At 38.1% G+C, this 21,575-nt stretch overlaps 1 protein-coding gene across 1 annotated transcript in view; it reads left to right on the top strand.

The window, feature by feature from the left end:
* Positions 1-21,575, top strand: part of zgc:109889 (uncharacterized protein LOC553542 homolog) — a gene marked incomplete in the record, with an annotated part of 46,876 nt that overhangs the window by 16,386 nt on the left and 8,915 nt on the right. The window contains 8 exon segments of the mRNA XM_024287904.2: positions 5,857-6,001; positions 9,566-9,700; positions 15,716-15,869; positions 17,264-17,381; positions 19,698-19,766; positions 20,236-20,280; positions 20,644-20,777; positions 21,118-21,417. Coding sequence (XP_024143672.1) covers positions 5,869-6,001; positions 9,566-9,700; positions 15,716-15,869; positions 17,264-17,381; positions 19,698-19,766; positions 20,236-20,280; positions 20,644-20,777; positions 21,118-21,417 — 1,088 coding nt within the window.

Raw genomic sequence — 21,575 nt, 5'->3', positions numbered from 1 at the left:
GTAACTCAGAAATATTTCGAGCTCCATGATTTATTACAAGTATGAATTTGGGACTCACAGTTGCTAGGTGATAGGACATTTGTCCAAATTCACAGCCATTAACATACGTTCTACCCGCTCGATGGAGGACCCGGCCAACCTCAACCGGAAAGGCCGCGGCCTTTGAAGGATGCAGCACCTGAATTCGGACACACCCATTAACACTTTGAACGTTCAACGAAAGACACATACTTTTATTGAGGCATCTGATTGGTCGATTTATGATTTGAACACAGTACATTGCACTACAGACAAATATAAAAAAAGATTTTCAAGAACATGTTAAGAATGGTCATACTGACAAATAAGATGACTAAGTAATAGCTGTTTATTTCTCAATAGAAGTCTAAGGAATTTTGGCTTCCTAGAACCTAGGTGAGTCCAGTTCCTATATACTGTTAATGGATTGGATTGGAGGGTTAAACCACCAAATGAAGTTTGGTTGTGTATACAGCTCACCATTTCCCCAGGGGATAAATCAAATGCAGAGAATAAATTTAACACATCCAGGTGTGACAGCGGATGGGATTTCTTATCCTGTACAGTACCAGTCATACACAGACACAATTTACAGGGATTTACAGAGAAAGAAAAGCTTTTTCCGCTTATGAATATTAATAGTTTAAAAAAAAGACAGAAATTAAAAAAGAAAATTAATACAAAATAAATATTTCAGCATTAATGCAATTAGAGTACGGATTTTAAATGTCTAAATTGAGAGTTGGAAGACCCGTTTCAGTAGAGACTGAATCGCATTAAATCAAACGGCTAAAAGTCTAAATGCGGCTCGGCATTCGTGCTCACTGAATCAACAATAACAGCCGAATTCAGACCAATCTGGGTAAATCTCTAAATAGAAACTAACCTGACAGAGAAATTGGGGGCGCTCTATAGTCCAATAGGTTGAGTGAGCACTTCTGTACAGAGTGTGTCCTCATTAGCAGTCAACCCAGATTCAAGTACAGGCCTATGAGTCTCGTCTGCGTCTCTTTTCACCCTTTTTTCCTCATTCTAAACCTACAAAAAAGGAAAAAAAAACATGAAACCATAGAAATTTACAACAGCTAAAAGGCAGAAAAATGCAAACTCCAAGGTAATAATAGCTACAAAAAACAATCTATCATGACATTGATGCTAATCTTGTTTATTAACATAAAATCCAATTGTAGAAACGGCCTGTATTTTGTTCATAGGCTTAAGAACCCTACTAATTTGTCTCTTTCACACACTCTGTACTTGGAGCAGGTAATCAAAGAATGTGAGGAAGTGAGATTGCAAACTACAGGGAACACAAACTCGGTTCATACCTTGAAACACTTTAGCCAAGAAAGGTTTCAACAATAGAATATTTTGTTCAATCTAACCTCTATGAAAAAGCTCATCTATCTTTGTACCACAAACTGCTGTGGTATCCCAGCAGTGGTGTCAGAATGTTATGAATTCTCTTCAAACTTTGTTCTATTCTCTGATTTCCTGTGGTCATTAGTAAAAAGCACAGAACTGCGTTTGAAGATAGAGGTTGGTTCTTTATGATCTGCAGATGTTTAGCTAAAGAATGATTGAGCTAACAGGCTCACACAACAAATTAAACAAGGAATCAGAGTATGATATGGTTTTGCCAGAAAGACTTTAGGGGAACTGCAGGAAGGTTGAATGGATGGAGATGGAGATGATTGAGTCTTTGGTATTTCAAATACTTGGTCCAACATTTGCTGGCTCCAGCAGCCCAATGAACGTGAAAGGGGTTAAGTGGGTTCCAAAGATGGATGGATGGATGAATAGTCCAGCAGTAAAAGTCGTTTAACATAATTTTCTGTAGGATCACACAGGACTTTAAGGTTAGAATCGAAACCACTATGATATGTACACAGTATGGGGTAGTATTACTACTCAATACTAGCGCTTGGACTCACGGTTGGAGGAGGTTTGGTGTGAAATGTTCTTGTTCAGGCTTTTGCTTTTACAGCACTATTCCAATAAATATAAGACTTGGTGTCACACAGCCCGCCTTTTTTTCTTGAGAAAACATCAGTTTTTCTTGACAATGATTTGTTGTGATAACATCATTTTCTTAAGATAATTACATTGTCTACCTGTGATAATAACATCTATCTTTTTTTATTGTCTCATGTTAACAATTTATTTTAACTCGTGATGACAACATCTACTTTTTTTATTCTTGTTTTTTTGCAATACCGACTTATTTTTTCTTATAACAACATTGTTTTCTCATGATAACAACATTTACCATTTTTTTCCCTCTTTTTTTCTCTGGTTAACAAGATTTATCTAATTGTGATAACAACTTATACTTCTCCTTTTTTTTCTAATGATAACAACATTACTATTATTCTCATGATAACGAGACAGAAGATACAATTATCACGAGATAAAGAATCTGATTCCAATTTATTATCGTGATAACTATATATGTTCATTATCACATAACAAATTGTATTATTTTTTCCAAAAAAATACAAGTAGGCCATTGGCGGCTTCCAGATATGATAGATTTTTATTAAAATAATTTTGTCGTTTTTTTAGAGAAATACTAAGAAAACTTAATCCAAACAATTTAATCCAACACTGCGTCAGCATTAATCCATAGAATACATTTATGTCCAACACACAGATGCTTTTCGGGACTGTCCCTCTGTCAAAAATTACATTTTTCAAAGTTGAAAGTCGGTAATTAGTCCAACAGAATTTAGTGATAAGACTTTATAAATTTTAATTTCATCTACGTCTTTGCAATTCTGTCAAATGGATAATAGATTAGGATAAGGGAACCCAAACTGTTCATTTATCATATCAGAGATAAGGCAAAAAAGAGATAAATCTCCTTTAACATCTGATTTAATGTCAAATGTACCCATGTATAAGTTATGATTTAACATCATTCAAAGGATTTTTTTTTCCTTCTTCAAAAACCTGTACCAAACTTGAAAATAAACCAATATATTTCTAAATACATCTATCCGACCTCTGCTGGTGTGTTCCACCCAAACATGTGCAGTTCACCGCATTAATCTGAAGTCCTTTTGCCCTGCAGTTGACCCAGAATTGCTGGCAGGAGGAGCCTAGAGTAGGAGCCTAAAGTGCAGACAATCTAACTTGCTCCAAAAACACAACAACGGATTTAAAAACAAAGAAACTACACACTCCTAGATCTACACAGACGCAGACGGCATCCCTCTTAGTGTCGAGACAAAGATATTCCCTGATTTATTGATGAAAGCAGACGTGGGTGGGAACAGACCTGGAAGGAGAACGTCTAAGGACAAGAGGTGGAGCGGCCAGTGTGGTGGAGAGGATGAAAGGAGGGTTTTATATATTATTAAACAGAGAGGCTATTAGATTATTTACAACAGCTGGGAGAGGCTGTCGATATTGACTTGGAACACGCGCGCATATTCACTGCACAGGGAAACTCGATTACACTCTTAAGACAGGCGAGCTCCGTCTGAGGTGGTTTGTTTAATTGAATGTCAGGAGGTTCTAGAGGGAGGCGGCTTTTTATTGAAGGCTGTGTTTGAGTCCAGACCGGCTGAGGATGAAGCGGACATCCATCTCACAGCTGATAAGTGCATCATCGATTGACAGAGCTTCTTTCATTCTCACACGTTCTCCTGCTCTGGTGCCATCATATTTATATTTTTGTATGCACTTTGTCTTTTTTATTGCCATCTTTCAAGCAGACATTTATCTTGAACCAACATCCCCCTAGTGCCCTTTTAACGACCTTGGGAGTTACGTGATGCTATAGTAATGCTCTACAGTACACAGCACATAGGTGTTTTAAAAAATTATTTTATCAATATTTTCAGATTTAAATTTCAGATTCAAAATAAAACAAAAAAGCCAACAACACATCTAGGAAGCCACAACTTCTGCTTTTCTGTTTGTGACACATTGATGTCAATTATGTATTGATTAAATATATTTTTTGTTTAAAACAGACATCTCTGTATATATCTCTACATCTCTGTATTCATCTCTACATCTTTGTATACATCTCCATATCTTTGTATACATCTCTAAATCTCTGTACACATCAGTATGTCTCTGTATACATCTCTATATCTCTACATCTCTGTATTCATCTCTGTATACATCTCTACATCTTTTGTATACATCTCTATATCTCTGTATGCTGTACATCTCTAAATCTCTGTATACATCGCTATGTCTCTGTATACATCTCTACATCTTTGTATACATCTCTGCATACATCTCTATATATCTGTATACATCGCTATGTCTCTGTATACATCGCTGTATACATCTCTACATCTTTGTATACATCTCTAAATCTCTGTATACATCGCTATGTCTCTGTATACATCTCTACATCTTTGTATACATCTCTGCATACATCTCTATATATCTGTATACATCGCTATGTCTCTGTATACATCTCTGTATAAATCTCTACATCTTTGTATACATCTCTAAATCTCTGTATACATCGCTATGTCTCTATATACATCTCTGTATACATCGCTATATCTTTGTATACATCTCTATATCTTTATGCATCTCTGTATACATCTCTACATCTTTGTATACATCTCTATATCTCTGTATATATCTCTACATATCTGTATACATCTCCATATCTTTATGCATCTCTGTATACATCTCTATATCTTTTTATACCTCTCTATATCTTTGTATACATCCTATTTATCTATGCATTTCTTTATACATCTCTATATCTCTGTATATATCTCTACATATCTGTATACATCTCTATATCTCTATGCATATCTGTATATATCTCTATATCTCTATGCATATCTGTATACATCTCTATATCTCTATGCATATCTGTATATATCTCTATATCTCTGTGTACATCTCTCTCTCTATATATATCTATCTATCCATTCATCCAAAAAGAGATCAACAACCAATTGTTAAATGATGCCATGCAGTCAATCTATTTCCTGGGGTAAGAAGGAAAGTTGAGGAGAGGCATCATTCATCTTGATCCTGTGGGAGTCAAAGGCTCACAATAGACAGACAGCTATGGGTTGGTCCTCCAGTCACAGCTTTGTCTTGTTAAACAAAGCAATCACACAATCCTTAATTTAAAAATAACAGTTAACTGTTGCGAAACTTCTACATCTTTCAATCCATCTATTTTCTAAACCTGTGAAGACCATTTTTTACGTAAGTAATTCTGTAAAACATCAAGAATTCAAAGATATTTGGGAAAAACTTAACTTGCAAACTGGACTTGTGTTGCATCCATACATCTGATTTTAAGACCTTCAAACCATTTCATCGTATGAATTTTGAGCAGCTCAACAAATTGACATAAAAAGTGTTAAAAATGTATTTTTGATGAAAGCACTGCCTTTAGTTTAAAACCAGAACACTCCTATATTTGTTCAGACAGCTGTTGATGCCTGGATTTCTCAGAAAACATACTCATAACTCAAGAGCTCCACAAAGCTGCTGATTGTTCCCTTGCTCAGTTTTGACTCAGAACCGAAGCAGCTTTCTCATACAATCAACAGTTTATTCATCTGACTTCCTTTTTTCTCTTCTTTTTGATCCCTCTCACTCTCTTTCAGTTCCCCTTCTCTTCCTGCCTGCTCCTTATGGCCTCTCTTCTCTTTGGTTGAGGCTTGTTGGCAACATTTAAAAACTTTTTTCCGGCTCGTTTGACTCTTGGCTCAAATAGTCGCTGGGATATTTAGCAGTAGATGAGTGACTGGGCCTCCAGCGGCTCAACAGCAAGCTGTTTTGACAGGCTGGTATTCTCTTGTAAGATTTCTACACGAGTGTAATTTTGTGTTTCGTCCACAGAGGTAGAGGAGGATGCCGCTGGTGAAGAGGAACATCGAACCCCGGCACTTGTGCCGCGGGGCGCTGCCGGACGGGGTGACCAGTGAGCTGGAGTGCGTCACCAACAGCACGCTGGCAGCCATCATCAAACAGCTGGGGAGTCTAAGTGAGTCTAATGCCACAAGTTCTCCTAGTGATACTAGTTTGGACCAAATGTCCTCTGAATCGGAAGTTAGGCTGTGAAAGGATGTGGGCCAGTTAGAAAACTCTATGAAGGCTGACCATTCGACCTGCATGATATGAACCTTTGATCCAAATGGGATATTCGTTGATTGATTGATGGGTTTGATTGAAGCACATCTTCTCTGAAAGTTACTTATATTTACACAGGTTTACAATGGCTAACAATGTAATTTTTACAGTTTTTTTAAATTGAATTGAATTGAAATGGTTTATTTCAAGCAATCAAGCAAGAATGACTATCAAAAACAATCAACAACAAATATACATCAGACATAGGATAACTAGGCATTAAATTATAAATTTCTTGAATTGGAGAGATAGGAAGCAAATTTATATAATCCCACCCCGGCTCGACCTTCCCATTTCCTTTATAACACGTGTCAAAGTAAAGGCCCTAGGGCCAGATCCGGCCCTCCGGGTAGTTCTATCCGGCCCTCAAGATCATTTTATTTCATTATTGGCCGATGTTATCCTCCACTTATTTCTAACTTGTATAATTTTGACAAAATATATTATCATGGAAAGTAAAATATTGAAAGTTATTTAAGGTTATTTTCAGCTTATAGCACTAGCATATTCAGAGGCTAAATTCAGCTTACAGCATTCCCACTAGCATTATTGCAGGTAATTCTAAATTTCTAGTTCATAATTATGTTTAAAAAGTTACAGTTTTAAAAATGTAGTTTTAGAGTGTTCAATAAATGATCATCCTGTTTGGCCCGCGACTTAAGGTGTGTTTTAGATTTTAGCCCCTTGTGCGATTGAGTTTGACACCTCTGCCTTACATAAATTCCGATTCACAATCAAGAAGTCGCAGTTCTTAGAAAGTGCTGGAGGATACGTATTATCTATATTATAACAGAAGCCTGTAGGCTGCTAGAAATTTGAATGCGGGCTGCATTGAACCCCCGAGCCAGACTTTGGACATGCCTGGTTTCGTTGGTCACATCCCAGCCGCTGCAGCAAGTTTCCTGGAAAATGTTGTTCATGTACCATGATTATTACACAAATATCTGATCATGTGCTGGTTTTCCATACTTCATACATTCATCTATTTTCTGTACCTGCTAAATTCCATCTGGGGTCATGGGGCTGCTGGGGCCTATTCAAACTACTGTTGGTCAACCCTGGACAGGTCGCCAGTCCGTTGCAGACTACAGACTTAATATTGTTAATAATTGAAATTACTTTATTGGTGATAGTCTGATTGTGCTGTTTGTCAGTTTATCTCAGCTAAAAGTTTGCTTTAGAAGTTGATATGAAGCTTCTTTAGTACTAAAGAAGAGTGGTGCGTCTCTGTTTTCTGATTTAAAAGTTAACCAGTAACTCTTAGCCACAGACTTTATGCAAAATTTGTTTTTCTTTTTTCTTTTCTTTTTTACGTCACCCACTGCTTAATTCAAGTGAAAAAACAATATTTATTATGAATTTATCCATCGCTGAAGACAGATTGAGCAATTGACATGTGTGCTTAGAACAGCTATTTAAAGGAGATGAACCGGTAGGAGCTAAATGAAACCCAGTGACAGCTCGCTGTGGAGGAGCCAGGCTCTGCGTCTGCTCCATCTGTCTCTGGTGAATTTGAGCTGTAGAATGAAAAGAGCACAAGTCTGATGTGGTAATGATACCATCAATGCTCATCCTTGTTATGCTGGAGTCTTGCGGAAACAGAAAAGGTCCTGCCTTAGTCACAACTGTCCATATGGGTGAGCTAAATGCAAGTGGGAAATGGCCAAACATGTACCATGCATGCAGGTGACCCGCGGGAAAAATCAAAGTGGTTGATCGCCCGTTGAGCAAAAATGTTCATGCACATTATAATCTACGGGTATGCTGCGGGTGATGAGTCCTAGCAAACACTTAGACATCATGTAAAGAAAGCTGAAGTAGGTGAAATGGATTTATCATTTTTTAAAACCCTGTGGACTAGGGTTTGCCAAAATGTTATTTGCGATATTTCACAATATTTAGTCCTGCGATTGATTCTCGATGGGTTTTCATCAAATATTGATCTTCTATTTTCGTTTGAAGAGGCTGTAAAACGTTGTATTTGTCGTCCTTTGGTTGGACGTTCCTTTGGAGGTAGATAGGGGGCATACGTTGCAAGACTGTCCTTTTATTCAAGTTTTGTTCTGATTACAACAATTTTGCACTAAGTAGTGGCACTGCTGTTCATGTTTACTATTGTTGACACTGAATTTTACAGAGAATTCCAATTTATTTGGTGTCAATTCTTGTCAAAGTTACTGATTTCATGACTTTTGCACCAAATTAGACACAAGTAGTTTAATATGCGCTTAGTGCCTCAAGTAATCCAGTCAGTTAAAATTTAGAGAATTATACAATCATTGGGTAGTTTAGGTTGGCGTCCTACAGGGCACTTACATGCGCACACTTTGTTTGCATAATTCGTGCATATAAGAAGCTAGTATACACCCACCTTACCAATGACTATAGAGTCTACCCATATGTCATAAGTGTTTGAAACTTCTTTTACTCTAACAAATACTTCACGATACCCCTACCACATGTGCAACAATCACATCCCTTAAGGTGGCCGAACAAGTACAGGAGTTGTTAGACCTAAGCTTCATTGTTTCATCTACTATTTATCATCTTGTAGCCACATAATAAACTCCCCACCCAAAAATAAACGAATTAATAAACTCTGTCAATCTCTTTACACCAATGCATACAGGTGTGTTTACTAGATTCACATTTTCAAGGTCAGTACTCTACCATTGGACACTACGCCTTGTGTTCTCAGCAGCCCTTCGATTTGGGGCGTCACAGTTTATAGACCAACCAAGTGTGGGACATAAAAGTTAGTGAGGATGTAAAAGAGTGCTGCTCACTGCAAGGCCTCACGGATGTGTGACGACCTGACCTGATGGTTCTCATTAAGGTCCGCCAATGAATCAAGCTGTGTCTGCAAGGTTTTTAACTCGACTGCTTATCCTTTAATTTATTGATTTATTTTTCATTTAGGCATTGTTTGCTTGCACATTCTCTGATATATTTAGCAATGGTGTATTAGGTTTTTTTTTTTTAATATAAGGGTTTTTAGCTTAATTTCATTACTATATTACTAAAGGCAAATCCTTGTTCTTAGTTTTTGGTTTAGTTGCTTGAGAGATTAATTTATTCAATTCAAATTTTTATTAGCAAACCACTTGCATTAGTGCTCAATCACTACATTTATGTGTTTTATAAGCACAAGTCTGAATAAAAATACACTTAAAACAATCCTTTTTTGGTTTGGTTGTTGCCTCTTTTGGTCACAGATTGGCCACCATGTGTTACGGTTTCATCACTGTAATCACAGATCAAGTATAAATTATAAATTATGAGTTTATAATTGTCCGCTCAACATCTTTGTTCTCCTCAGCGTCAGCTTAGATTCTCCTCTGAGTTAATATTTGATGCTATAAGAGCTCAAACCTGCAGCTCTCTATCTGAACTGAAATTGAAATGTGTTTGTTTTCAGGTCGCCATGCAGAGGACATCTTCGGAGAGCTGTTCAACGAAGCCAACAGCTTCTACCTGAGGATGAGCAGCCTGCAGGAGAGGGTGGACCAGCTGGCTGTGAAGGTCACCCAGCTCGACTCCACCGTGGAGGAAGGTGTGTGAAGTTAAAGGTGTTCTCCGATGAGATCGGCGTTGTTTCCTGTGTGTTTTTCTTAGTAACAGTGCTGAATGTGCTGATGTGTGATATTAACAGTAGAGTTCTTACTCTTGTGTTTGACTAAAGGCCATAAATGTGTTGATGTAGGGTCCTCTTCTATAACCAGGCTCTAGCATTGTAAAGCTGAGGTCATATTTCATTGATGATCTCTAGAGCCATTGTATGTTTGTGCTCTTTCTGTTGGTCCGTATGATATTTTAGTTTTTTGGTCTACATGGACTATTTCTTCTTGGACATAAACTGAAGGTCCAAATAAAAGTAGACGGCTGACTAGCTTAGATTTACATGAATCCACAGATTTATTTTCTAGATCTATTGAGTTTCTTGCTTTAAGGTGAATTAAAAGAAAGGTTAGATGACAGCTTATAATAATGTTTTCCAAATCCATAGTTGATGTGTTTCAAATGTAACTCCACATTATTCTCTAATGGTAAAAGTTGGATATAAGTTTCCGAAACCCTTGGTATACAGTACCGGACACGGACTGGTCCTTGGGATGCATCCAGTACTGGTACCCTAATCGCGCCCAGTACCGCGTCTGGAACCGCATCCAGTACCACGTCCAGTTCAGGGTTAGCATGCTGGTGTGTTCCGTGTCCTGGTACTGGACCAGTTCCAGCTCGCGACTCTGAGTTTGTGGACCTGTGATTTAACGGGAACACCCAGCACGTCAAAAAACGACGAGTTGGGGACACCCAAAATGTCAAAAAGTGACGCGGAGGCCCCCTTAACCAAACGTCAGTATGTGATGACTCAAGAGTGAGAATGTGTTGGCTAGGCAATATACATTGTAAAAATTGACACAATTGTCATAGGTGCCAAGAACGGTATGCCTTGTTTTTTCCCCCATTTTCTCATGATAACGACATCTACGATTTTGTTATCGCATGTAAAAAAGTTTTTTTCTACAGATCAACAGACCAAGTCCTCAATGACACGCTATCCATTGAAACTTCTTAACGGATCTCAACCAAGTAATCAGCAGCAGATAAGGCAGGATTTCTTAAAAACCAGCCGGATGGCGGCACCAATCGTACCAATTACCGGTTGTATGAGTTACAAATCAAGAATTACGCCCACACAAATCAGATTAATCCATTTTCCTTCCATATTTTTTAGGACATAGTTTCTACAGAGCGGCAGTAGTTCATAAGAAGTTTGAAGCTGTGGAGAGGACCATTAGCATTGATGAACCCCTCCCCCCGTATGTTACTGAGAGCTCAGAGTAGGAAGCTTGTGCCCCGCCCAACCTACTTTCTACATCACCAATAGGGCTGCCATGATTAGTCGACTAATCGACGACTAATTAAAACTATTAAAATAAAAATAGTTGACAGCTAATTTAATAGTTGATTAGTCGTTACTTTATATTGAATGAAGTCAGAGTGTTGTAAAGTTGATAGTTAAGATGGCATTATGCTAGCTGTTTTGACTATTTTGGAGTTTAGCTGATACTTCAGCTACATGCTAGCTATTTTGGCTAATTTAGGATTTATTCTGTTTTTTGGGTTAATTTGGAGTTTAGCTAATATTTTAGCTGCATGCTAGCTGTTTTGGCTGACTTAGGCTTTTTCAATTTTTTAGGCTAATTTGGCTTTTAACTAATATTTTAGCTGGCTATTAACTTCAGTGTTTTTAGCTGTTAATTTCACCATCTTTAGCTAATTATCGCAGATAATGCTATATATCTAGTTTTTAGTTAGTTTAAAGCTAATGATGGTTAAGATGTGTGCTTTACATCCAGTTTGCACATGATCCAATTAGTCGACTAATTTGAACGAATAATCCGTGATTAGTCGACTAATAAAATAATCGTTTGTGGCAGCACTAATCGCAAATAGTCTTTTTTCTTTATTGCATTTTTTTTCGTCTGCTCCTGATTCCCATCAGTTTGAATAAAAAATGCTCAGAAATGCAATTTTTATCTTAATTTTCTTCACATTTAGCCTCTGTCTTCAGAAAAATCCCAGAAGAACGTGTTAAAATCATCAAAAACAATATAATCATATTCACAATAAAGTCATCACATTTTGTAATAAGTAACTGAACTGTTAGTTTTGTCTTATATTTGAGTGAATAAGACTGTCAGGCTAGAAATTAGACATAACTGTTTTTTGAGGATTAGTGTTTTTTTCTATGATAAAGATGAGACGAGAATCGCTGTGATTTAGGTTCCTATCAGAGACAAACTCCTGCAGGGAATCGGATGGATGTATAAGGTCTGTTTCCTCCTGTCTGCCGGATGAGTGTCTGTTTTGCATGCTTGGCAACATTAGAGTGTTTGACCGGACAGCTGACAGAAGAAAGGCTTTCAGAGATAAATGAATCTCTGGAAGCCTGGGACAGTCCTGGTGTTGGTGCTTATCTCAGCCCGCAGTCGACTGTTGTGTGAGTGCGATGTTTTTACATCATTATTTTACTGTCTCTGAAGGTCAGGTTTTTATACGGTGATAATTAAAAGGCCTTCACTCACACAGAATGGATCAGAGTGTTTGTGGGACTAATGCAGCAGATGATTCATCACATTTGCTTTTGAGAAGCTGGAGGCTCCCTCTAACTCCCGGGGATTTTGATTTCCTGTTTCTTTGATGAAGCATTCTCTTTCTCGTGTCTCTGCCTTGTTTTTTTTTTGTTTTTTTTTTGCTTTTATCCTTTATCTTTGTTTTCTTCATTCTATTACCTCTTTTTGTTCAGTTTTAAACCTTTTTTTATTATTTTGATTGTTTTCTGTCTCTAGTTCCATCTTTCCACTTCTTTTTCTTTGCTGATACTGCCTAGTCATTCTGCAGCTCAGCAGCACATCTATGCATGTTTTCTCCCTTTCAACTCTCTTTAATCTCATCTTCTCTTAAACACTTAGATATCTTCTGTTTATCCCCTATTTTTCTTTAGATTTTTTTATTTTCTTTTATTTTATCAGGTTTTTCTATTTTTTTTTTTACATATAAATCCTTTATTTTTGCTTTTATTTGGTCTTTTTTTTGTGGAATTGCCCTTTATCCGCGCACACAGCAACGCCTCAGCTGCTGCAGTTATTTATTTATTTATTTTACTTTCTGCAAGAAAATTGATGTCCTCACACAACATTCTTACTCAATTCAATTCAATTTCAATTAAAGTTACCACAGTTTACACATTTAGACACATTTTTTTACGAATACATTGATAATCTACTATATGTTTTGAATATATTTATATTAATCTGATCCAGTTCACATACTTTAAAATGTATTAGTGAAATATTGAGATTGTTAATATCATACAGAGTTACATGGATTCTCTAAAGGAGAAGTTCTAACAACAATGTTCAGATCATTAACATTGTAAACATTGTTCTGCTTCTCCTGGAGGCTGTTTCAGTTTTTACCACTAGGTGGAGCTCACTCTATAGCAGTACACTATTTTCAAGAAGAATAAGTAAAGAATGAGCAAAACACTGAGTTTTAGACCACAAATGGTTACTTTAAAAAATATTTACTTAAAAGAGTTTTGAAAATTCATGCCTGTGAGTTTATAAAGATGTTAATTTAGTCAACAATGAATGTTTAGGTCAAGTGTTAGCATTAGTCTTATGGGAAACTCCACTAAATGTTAGCATCAAGCTAGCAGATTTAGCTTTATGTGCTAAATTGATCTCTACTTTTATGATGCGATTATTGATCTATTAAGCTTAGATCAATTCCAATTGATTAATCAATTTTATGCGTACAGAAGCACGGATGTTAAGATCCAGCACATAAATGCTGGTTTTTTTCTGTGAAAAGAACCTCCAAAAGGAGAGCAAGGGGGTCCGTTTGAAGACATGTCAGAATAAAAGTTGCATTGGCTGCTCCTTGACTGGATTATTCATTTGGCCGTAGGGACGGGAGTTTAGGACGGCAGGATCAAACGGCGAGCAGACTGCAGAGTGCTCTGCCTGCAAACGCGCGCGCAAACGTGCACTCGAGCACACACAGATCAAGCAGCCAATGGCCCCTTAGTGTTTGAAGAGCAAGTCTTTGCAGTCGGAGGTTAAACCCAGCGGACACTGCTGTCATCTTCTGCAACATAAAAGACCTCCACACACACACTTCATAAATCACTGACATGTGTGTGACTCCATTTTATCAAAGTCTACAGTGATGTGGCTTGATCCTGCCCATGTGGGACGTGTGATTGTTTATCTGTTCAGCTTTGTGTTAAACATCTAATGAGGTTAGGAGATCGGCACATGCACTGCTGCTCTGTGTAACACATGTAGGCTGCTGCTATCGTGTGTGTGTGATCACAAGATGCATGTTAAGCTGATGCAACGTCCTCCAACACTCTAATCTGTCCCTGCTGTCCTATTATCACCCTATTGGTGTGTGTTGTTTGCACCTCCTTACAACCTGTTTACATTATTCAAATTTGGTTTCCTAAAATTTACCAGAAAAAGTCAATGTTTTATCTTGTGTTTCTCCTCCACAAAATATGTCTTAGTTTGAAACAAATGATAACAACTATAGTCTACTACAGTCATAGTTTTTAAATGATAATACATTAGGAGGAATATCTTCACGTCATTGAGCTCCGTCAATTCTAGCTGCCCTACTTTCTAACTTTATATGTTTTTTCAAATTTAAATGTTAAGCAATTTTGCATCAGCAGTACATCCTTCCTGAAGCTACATTTGAACTGTAGGACTGATATAAGGCTCTTCCATGAATAGCCAGGATTTTACTACTGTTCCTATCTCAGACACTAGTGAATTAGGTTTTTGTAAAGGTGCAACCTACATGACCAAATTTAGAGCACCAGAGAAAGTACCAATGGGGAGCCATAGTGCTGAGGTTGAGTATTAGGAACTGGTGGTAGTAGACCCAAAATGCAATGGTAAGTTAATCCTTGTGCTGTCCTAGCTATGTTGACATTGGGTTGGGGTCATCTTGACCCCACAAGACACCGTGCTGAACTTTTTTTTCCATTGATTTTTGATTGTCACTGGTGTTCGTGGCAGACATGAAATCCTGTCCACCTTCATTCAGATTTGTCATAGGACGGATAACACATTAATGTAAGGCTTGGGTCATCTAGACCCCATAAGATAGCACAAGGTTTAAAGGGTATGTGGTTTGTTGTGAAGTAGTAAGGGAAGAGCAGAGGATCTGGATGGTAGTTCTTGAGATGGCTGTAGGGCGATGGCGTCAGGAGGGGAGATCCTGGGGATCCTTGATGAAGGAATAGTTTATGTTAGAGATGGTAGAAAACAAGAGGTAGCTTAAGGTCAGTGTACTCTACTGGAGTGGAACAGATGAACCGATGTTGGCTGGTGGGCGTAGATGTCCTTATAACAGGTCGTCTGATGAGGAGATGACGAGCAGCTGTACAGGATCCAATCTTTTGGCAGGTGGGCAGCCCTGGCACCTGACACTGAGTGGTTGACTTGTGATTGGAAGATTGCAGGTTCAGTTCCAGTGCGGAGGTGTCCTTGGGAAAGTTACTGAACCCCTCATTGCCCCTGGAGGTTAGAGGTCATACGTTATAGGCCGGTGTTCAGCAACAAAGACTATGAAGCGCTTTGGGCCTGCTATGCATTACCATTGATCAAAAGATTGGGCTTTCTTGCCCTAAAGTCTTAGCAGGGGTCCTCATTCCTGGTCCTCGAGAGCCGCCACCCTTGTGCCATCCTATGGGGTCCAGATGACCCAAGTCATTATATTGAAGTGTTATCCATCCTATGACAAATGTGGACAAAGGTATACAGGATTTTATGTCTGCCATGGACACCAGTGAAGATAACAAATCATTGAAAAAAAAGTTTTGTGGGGTCCAGATGACCCCACTCCCAACATCAACATACAGGCTCACCACTTGTTCTACGACCATGATATTTCATGTATTTCACCCGCCTGAAGGTTTTTTTTTTGTTCTCTTCTCTAGCTGTTTACCAACTGGTGAGTCAGGATTCAACACTGTCCTTCTCTTCTTTAGTCTCCCTACAGGACATCAACATGAGGAAGGCTTTCAAAAGCAGCACGATCCAGGACCAGCAGGTTGTGTCCAGGACCTCAGTGCCCAACCCTGTGGTAGAGATGTACCATCGCTGTGACAAGCCTCCACCACTGAACATACTCACCCCGTACAGGTCAGATCTGAGGCCAGATGAAGAGCAGACTTTGAGTTTTTTCTTTCGGTTCGCATTCTCACACAGTGTGTAAGTGGAATAAAATTAGAAAACAGAAGCATTTGTGGGACACTTCAGCTTCTGTTATCCAGAAAGCAACATAACTTCAGAAAATTAATCATAGATAACTTGTATGCTGCACTTTCTGTCAGGATAATTGTTATTTTATGACATTTACAAAATCAGCTGTTTTTGAAGTTTTCTTGAAGTTACATACGCCCCGCTGGGTATTTAAGGTTTTAGATGAATTATTCTGGAATAATATTCTTCCCTTTTTATTATTCATAATTATGTTCAAAATTTACAGTTTTAAAGTTTTAAAAATTGGCATTCTCCTAGCTTTTTGGACTATTTTAGCATTTAGTACGATTTTTTTTTTTTCTTTTTAGGCTGTTTTGGAGTTTAGCTAATATTTCAGCTACATGCTAGCTGTTTTGGCTAATTTAGGCTTTTCTTTTTAAGTCTTTTTAGGCTATTTAGGAGTTTAGCTAATATTTTTGCCACATGCCAGTTGTTTTGGCTATTTTAGACTTTTTTGGGGGTAAGCTGTTTTGGAGTTAAGCTAATATCCCAGCTACATGCTAGCTGTGTTGGCTAATTTAGGATTTTTTAAAGTTCTTTTTTTTTGTCTGTTTTGGAGTAAGGCTAATATTTACACATAAGCTGTTTTGACTAATTTATGCTTTTTTAGGTTATTTTGAAATTTAGCTTTTTTTTCAGCTACATGCTAGCTGTTTTGGCTAACCTTCATTTTTGCTAAGCTAATTTGGCATTTAGCTAATATTTTAGCTGGCTATCCTCTTCAGCATTTTTAGCTGCCAACTGCTGTTAGCACTAACGGCCAAATTCAGTTTACAACATTCACACTAGCATTATCGCAGGTAATGCTATACATCTCGTTCATAATTATGTTAAAAAGTTACGGTTTTAAAATTTTTAAAATGTAGTTTTAGAGTGCTCAATAAATTTGAGTTCAAATCCAGGCTGAGTCAAGCCAAAGACTCTAAAAATGGAACCCTAACCCTCCCTGCTTGACTCTCAGCGTGAAGGGGTTGGAAGGGGTAAACCGCCAAATGGTTACCGAGTGCAGCTGTGTCTGCAGCCCACCCCTCCCCCAGGGGATGGGGTCAAATGCAGAAACTAGTACTGGATATAGATGCAAAAACAACCATTTTTTTCTCATGTTTAGTCACAGCAGCTTCTGCATTCACTTATTTGGATGTACTTTATTTTTCATTTTGTGTGTGTATCCATACTTCTTCAAAGACAAATGAGCTTAATGCATTGTTCATAGTATCATGTCTTTTTAGCAGTTGAGTTGAGATCGTTTGAGTCCAACTGTTCCTTCCCTGCAGGGACGACAAGAAGGATGCTCTGAAGTTCTACACCGACCCATCCTACTTCTTCAACCTGTGGAAGGAGAAAATGCTGCAGGCGACGGAGGACAAGCGCAAGGAGAAGAGGCGGCAGAAGGTATCTGCACCTGAACGTGTTTGGTTGGACTGCGTGGATCTGCAGAGGAGAGCGTGCTGGGAACGTGAAGAGCAATCATCTTCATTTATTTTACTGCTTATTTGTGCTATTTTCATTTTTTTATGTTTCATTTGATTTTTGCTGATCCTATTGAGCTCACCATTTAGCTTGGCTTTGGTCTGTGCTTGTTTTATGAATACAGCAGCAGCTGGGAAGGTTCACTGTCCAAAAGGAACCAAATTCTAAAATAAACTTAACAGAAAATAGTTATTGCATAATATTCATACAAAGATGTAATTTGTTAGTTTCATACTAGCATGAGAATTAGAATTAAAATGTTAGTAATTATTATGGTTGAGATTTAGGTGGTTTTAGATTTGGATTTTCATGGATCCCACTATCATGCAGACAAGGTCATGTGATAAAAACAGGAATATTTATTATTGTGCATTGAATTAAGTTAAAAAATAATGCTTAGGAGACATTTCATTTGTCATGTTTATACTGATTTTTTTTCAAAATGAGGTAATTTGCATTAAAGAAATGCTATAATTAGAATGAGCTGATTTATCTCAAATTTGTAGAATTCATGATTTGCTACTTGACAGTCTATGTAGAAACATTTTTAAATAAGAACAAAAATGTTATTTTTGTAAGAAATTGTGTTTCTAAACTTTAAATAATAAAAAATATATTTTATTAAATAGAGGTCATTTCTTAGACAGACGCAGATAATCGATAAAAAATGATATGTACCCTGTCTGACACAGGGATGTCAAAGTCAATCACACAGGGGGCCAAAATCTAAAACACTATGTACAAATGTTGTTGGAAAACCAGTAATTTTTTTATAGTTTGTACAATATTTTATTGGTCAATTTAACTGTTTATTTTAATAGTTACAAACATCCAAAATAACAAATCTGCGAAGCTACAAATGTGTAAATTTACAAACTTGCAAAATATAAAATGTGCACATGAACTAATCTGTTAAATTACAACCGTATCAACATGCACAATTCTAAATGTGCAAGTTTACAAATGTGCTAAATTTTTAACATTTAATTTTACAAACATACATCAGAAACATGCAAAATATCAAATGTGCAAATTTTACAAATGTTGAAAAGTGCAAATGTGCAAACTGGCACTCATGAAAAAAATAAATATGTGAAAGCTTACACATCTGCAAACTTAAGAACAACAAACATTACAAATGTGCAATTTTACAACTATACTAAAACATCATAAACATGCTGAACTACACATGTGCAAAATTAAAAAACATGCAAACTTACAAATATGAAAAATTCAAAAGATTTATCTTTACAAAAATGTAAAATGACAAATGTGCAATTTTACAAATGTGCTAAAGTACAAATGTGCAAACTTACAAATGTGGAAAAATTAAAAATGTGCAAACTTACAAACGTGAAAATGTACAAATGTGCAAAATTAAAACTGTGCAAAGTTGCAAACATACAAAGTTACAAATAGAAATTTAAAAATTTACAAACTTACAAATGTTCAATTTTACAAAGATGGGTTAGATTGAAAACAGATGAATGTTATAGGGTGAAATTAGGATGAACTAAAAGTGAATGAAAAACAGACAAAAAAGAAAGAAAATAAGAACAGTTTAAACTCAAATGTACATCTTATAAACTCAATTTTTTCAATTATTTTTCAAATGTATAACATGATTTTTTATTCACTTTCAACTGATCCTGATTTAACTACATACCATGGATTCAATACATCAACCTAGTTTCTAAAGATTAAGTTATAATAACAATTTTATACAGTTTTTTTCAATTAAATGTACACATCTGAAGAGAAATCACTCAATCATTTTAAGGAGAAGGGGGTTAAGAATATGTATTTCAGCTGAATCGGCAGCAGTTTTTACACGAACTGGTTAAAAAAATGAAACTTGTACACTAGAACTAACTCTTACCGTGGCTATGGCCTATTAAAGTGATTTAATGACCTTGATATTTTCAAAAATACAGTAAAATCTTCTTTTCTTCCTGCCTGAATGGCTGCTGCTGTATGAATTTGCTGCTGTTTGTCGTTGTTTTCATAGACTTTAATGCTGCTCCTCTTGGCCCCGCCTCCTTTTCTGCCTGGTAAGGTTTTGCTCCTCCAGACAGAGTCGGCGTAGCCGGCAGTGTTCTGTTTTCGATGAGCAGACGCCGCCGGCTCATCCTCAGAGTCTCGGCCCTTCAACACACGCACACAGGCTCCGCCCCCCTTCCCTCCTCATCCTCTGCTCAGTCTAACACATCAGTTTGACTTTCTCCCATGTTTCCATAGGGCTGTCCGGCCCACCCTGACAGGCCCCACTCCAGACAGGCCCCACCCAGGAGCCCCCTGTCCATCTCTGTAAGATGACCCCCTAACCTCCCTGTCCTGCTCTCCCCACCCTCTCTCCTCCTGCACAACCCTCTAACACACACACTACACACTCATGCTGAGACATGGAAGTCAATGACAGAGGGAAAGGAATGCTGGAACACAAACTGTAGTGTATGTGGTTTGTGTACAGAAAACAATCTCACTCATTTGCACCCCCTCCCACCCTCCCGCTGGTCCCTTGTGTCCGTTTGAGTGCCCCCACCCCTCCTCACCTCTGTGTTTTTGGTTTGGTTGCTGGCTCAGTCCTCCACCATCTCTTTGTTTCCTGGTTTCCATAGTTACCGAGTAGTGAGTAGGTTCTTCTGTGTGAGTGTTTGTAAGATTCAATCTTGTGATGAAGTGGCTGGTAACAAGGGTCCAGGTTAACATCCTTCTGCAGGAGCCGTAAAGAATTGACCCCAGTGTCTCTCTGCTGCCCTCTGTCTGTGTCTCGCAGGAGCAGCAGAGGCAGGTCGAAGATCCAAGCAGAGAAGTCAAGAAGGTCAGTGAGGATTTATTCATTCATCTCAGTGAAAATGAATATCTGTGAACTGGTGACTACTATTAGTACACATCCATACGTACTATCCATAAGGCTACCAACCTATAAAACAATGTTCACACTGAGTATGTGACACCCATTCAAAAACATGCTAAAAGGGTCAGTGGAATCTGTCTGTATTTTAGTGGAAAGTCGACTCTAACGAGGCCCCCTACTGGCCTGGAGTCCCAAGCATTTGCCTGTCTGTTTCTACATATTAGATTTTGGCAGAACTTCTAATAACAGTAATGCTTAATAATTTACTGTCTCTAAATGGGATGGATTTACAGAGTAAAATGGCTAATTATTGATCCCCTTCTCAAGGTGCGTAAGGCTCGCAACCGCCGTCAGGAGTGGAACGTCCTGGCCTACGACAAAGAGTTCCGACCTGACGCCAGGCTCACCCCCTCTCCTTATCACGGCATGTCGTCTGAAGGCTCCCTGTCTCCTGACAGCAGGTACACAAACACTGACACCTGGAAAGGGAGGCTGTGTGAGGCTCACATACATGGAAGTAAAGTGCAGGAAGCTGGACTGCTTTTGGCCCTAGTATTTCAAAGCTGCATGCTGCCCTCTAGTGGAAAATCAGAACTTGAACTTATATTTTGACACTAAGACACTAAACATCTAGGGGAACAATACTACCGGTATATATATTTTTGGTTATTTTGTTGAGATGAATCAGATTAAAGGCCTTCACTTTTTAAAAATCTGGACATAAATGGATAATTTAATGAAGCTGAATTAATCAGTAGATTAGAATTTAGTCTTCTTTAGTTTACCATTGTGTTTCAATAGATCAATGGCATCTGACTCCTACCCTGCCAGCCCCAACCACCCCTCCACCCAGGCCCAGAGCGCCCCCCACCCCACTGACCATCACGCCAGAGACCACCTCAGCGCTCCGGCCCAGACCCAGTCCCTGGACCGCGGCCTCAGGCCAGCGAACCAGCCCCCAGGAGCCGGCGGAGCCGTGCCGGGTCGACACGTGGCCTCTTTGGGAAGGACCCCGTCAGGACACGCCGCCCCGGCCGGAGGGGATGCTATGGTTAACGGACCCCGGCAGCAGTCGGTGAAGGACTACCGGGCTGGACACGGGTACTTTTACAGTTTCTCATCAATTTGATTTCAGATTGTTCTTATTTTCCTTTTTTTTTAAAAAACCCACTTAAATGAAAATCATTTTTTGGGTTTTTTACATGTTCTTGTAGGATTTTTCTGTATATATATATATATATATATTCATATTTATATGT

Source organism: Oryzias melastigma, linkage group LG18 (genome assembly GCF_002922805.2).
Source record: "Oryzias melastigma strain HK-1 linkage group LG18, ASM292280v2, whole genome shotgun sequence".
In the NCBI taxonomy this organism is placed as follows: domain Eukaryota; kingdom Metazoa; phylum Chordata; class Actinopteri; order Beloniformes; family Adrianichthyidae; genus Oryzias; species Oryzias melastigma.
The sequence above is the reverse complement of the archived record's forward strand: the minus strand, read 5'-3'. Positions and strand labels throughout refer to the sequence as shown.